The sequence below is a fragment of the Penaeus vannamei genome, chromosome 19 (assembly GCF_042767895.1).
Source record: "Penaeus vannamei isolate JL-2024 chromosome 19, ASM4276789v1, whole genome shotgun sequence".
NCBI lineage: Eukaryota > Metazoa > Arthropoda > Malacostraca > Decapoda > Penaeidae > Penaeus > Penaeus vannamei.
Genome location: NC_091567.1, coordinates 2,343,337 through 2,345,836, shown reverse-complemented (window position 1 = coordinate 2,345,836; position 2,500 = coordinate 2,343,337). Strand labels below are relative to the sequence as shown.

At 53.5% G+C, this 2,500-nt stretch overlaps 1 protein-coding gene across 1 annotated transcript in view; it reads left to right on the top strand.

Moving 5' to 3' along the window:
* LOC138865008 (mucin-5AC-like) overlaps positions 1 to 2,500 on the top strand; it is an 8,187-nt gene that overhangs the window by 4,403 nt on the left and 1,284 nt on the right. Inside the window, exon 2 of the mRNA XM_070133723.1 lies at positions 528 to 1,806. Coding sequence (XP_069989824.1) covers positions 528 to 1,806 — 1,279 coding nt within the window. The remainder of the gene's footprint in view (positions 1 to 527; positions 1,807 to 2,500) is intronic.

The following is a 2,500-nucleotide window of genomic DNA, read 5'->3' as shown; positions in this document are numbered from 1 at the left end:
AGACCAGTAAATGAAGAATCAGTGAAGAAAAAGCGAAATAATATTGTCTTGAAGCCCAAATATAGGTTCAAAGACGATCAGAGGAAACAGAGGAATAAAGATTAAGATTATTTACAAAACCCTGCATAACGGAGGGGGATCGTCGAGGGCGAGCCAGACCAGAGCCGATCGGAGAGCCATAAAGAAGCCATTGAACTCGGGTCACGTCTCATTCATGTGAATTATGACTGCTGGAGGTGTTTCTTATCTGGAACATGCGAATGATAACAATAGAATAAGGGTTTGACGCGAATAGTACCTGGCAAACAGACTCTTGATGTTAATAGGATATATTTGATGTTCCGCTATGTGAGTTTAACCCCTTTAAGAGAGGGAAAGTTATAATCATTAGATTTTTTTTTTATTTGTACACTAATTTGAGGTATGTCACTGTTTATGCTCTGTGCTGCAACGACTTTGCTCGCCAGATCTGTGTCAGGAAGAATCTGTTTTCCTAGCATTGACTAATGGGCGTTTTCCTTCGGCAGCTCGCACGTGGCACCCGGGAGAGTGTGGGTCCTTAACTTCACCTCCCTCACCTGGCACCACCTGGAGGCGCCACGCACCGATGCCAGAGACGCTGCAGCACCTCCAGAGTCTTCCCGGGCAGGGGTAGATCCCCCCCTCGCGCGCGCAGCGTCCACCCCTCCCGCAGCCCCAGCGCCTCCGGAGGATGCTACTCCGAAGGGCGTGCCCGTGGCGTCCGAGTCTGCCCCGTTGGCCCTGTGCTCCTGGTCCAAGGGAATCATCGTGCTCTACGCCCTCAACGGCTCCGCCACTACCTGGATGTTTTCCGTCAAGACCGGCAAGTGGCTGGAGACCACACACTCCAAGTTCCCTCCGGCAGCAGCGGCCCTGGAGGCGAGCTGGTGCGGGGCCCGCCACGACGCCATCTGGTTCCTGACGAGCAAGAGGCAGAAGGCAGCAGGGCCGGCGCGCTCGAGCTCTGCCTCGGTCCAGGGAACGAGCCAGACGCTGTGGAAGCTGGACCACCTCGGAAAATGGTCTCGCCTCGAGGTGACGCAGGCGAAGGGCGAGAGCCACCTCGAGTCGCCCGCGACGGTCCTTCAGTCGTGGACCGACGCCCGAGGAAACCTTTTCCTCCTGCAGGAGCACGAGGCTCCCGAGTCGAAAGTGAGCGTGGTCAGGTTCGACCCGAGTTCCGGGGAGAAGACTCTGACGGGCCTGAAGGGCGGCGCGCGGGACGGCGCGTGGATCCCGGGCTCCTCGGGAGAGCTGTACGCCCTCTTCCCCCGCGACGGCGCCTCCTGGGTCGCCACCTACGACTACTACTCCGGCGACGTGATCAGCACGGAGAAGGCCGCCATGCCCATGGCCTCGGAGAGCCTCTTCGTCAAGGTGGACGGGGCCATCCACACGACCATCCCTGCCTGCAGACACCTCCCCCCCATGCCTCCGCACCTGCAGGAGCCTTCGCCACCAGATATGAGGTTTAGCCACATCTCCCTGAGTCGCGTGTGCGCCCCGGGGGAGATGGACTTTCCCGCAGGGCGCCCCAGCCAGGGGGTCATCCAGGGGCCCCGGAAGGCGGACGTCCTGAGCAACGTGCAAGCGCCGCCGAAGAACCGCTACGTGTCCGACACTCGAGCCGCTGCGCCTGCGCAGTCCTCCTCCAACCACCTAGATGTGGAGGGCACAAGGGACGGCGCAGCCACCACGACGCTGCAGGACCACGGCGGGGAGCCTGGGGTCTCCCGCACCACAGGGAAGTCCGCCGATATCATCATGGTGCGCGACGACCAGGAGGTAAGCGCTGACGTCACGACGGCGCCGTTGGCAGGGAGTCAGGATTTGCGACGGAGGGGAGGAGAAGGGGGGGGATGGAGAGGGGGGTAGATGCACCGTGCAGATACAGAGGCGGTTTGATCCCACTGTTCACATTCTATTTACCTCTCCCTCTCTCTTTCTCTTTCTCTTTCTCTTTCTCTTTCTCTTTCTCTTTCTCTTTCTCTCTCTCTCTCTCTCTCTCTCTCTCTCTCTCTCTCTCTCTCTCTCTCTCTCTCTATATATATATATATATATATATATATATATATATATATATATATATGTATGTATGTATGTATGTATGTATGTATATACCTTAGTAACATTATTTTCCTTCGTGAAAAATGCAACATCTGAGTCATGTGTTGACAAGCATTCCTCTCCAGTCATCACTGTATAATTACTGTGAATGAATGCGATGACTAAGTGAATGTATTTCCCTTTATATCTAAACTTTCAGATTTTACCAGAGAATCATTTGCCGTTATTAAAGTTTTATTCAATGAAGATGCTATTTTTATTCTTGACGGATGTTCTATACTAAATAAATATTCCCACATGCTATTACTGTAATGAAGAACATAACATAACTACAGCCTACTTTGTATAAAAGAGAGGAACAAGAACAAATCACAAGAACATTTCTCATGAACCAGTCATTTGCGTTCCCAAT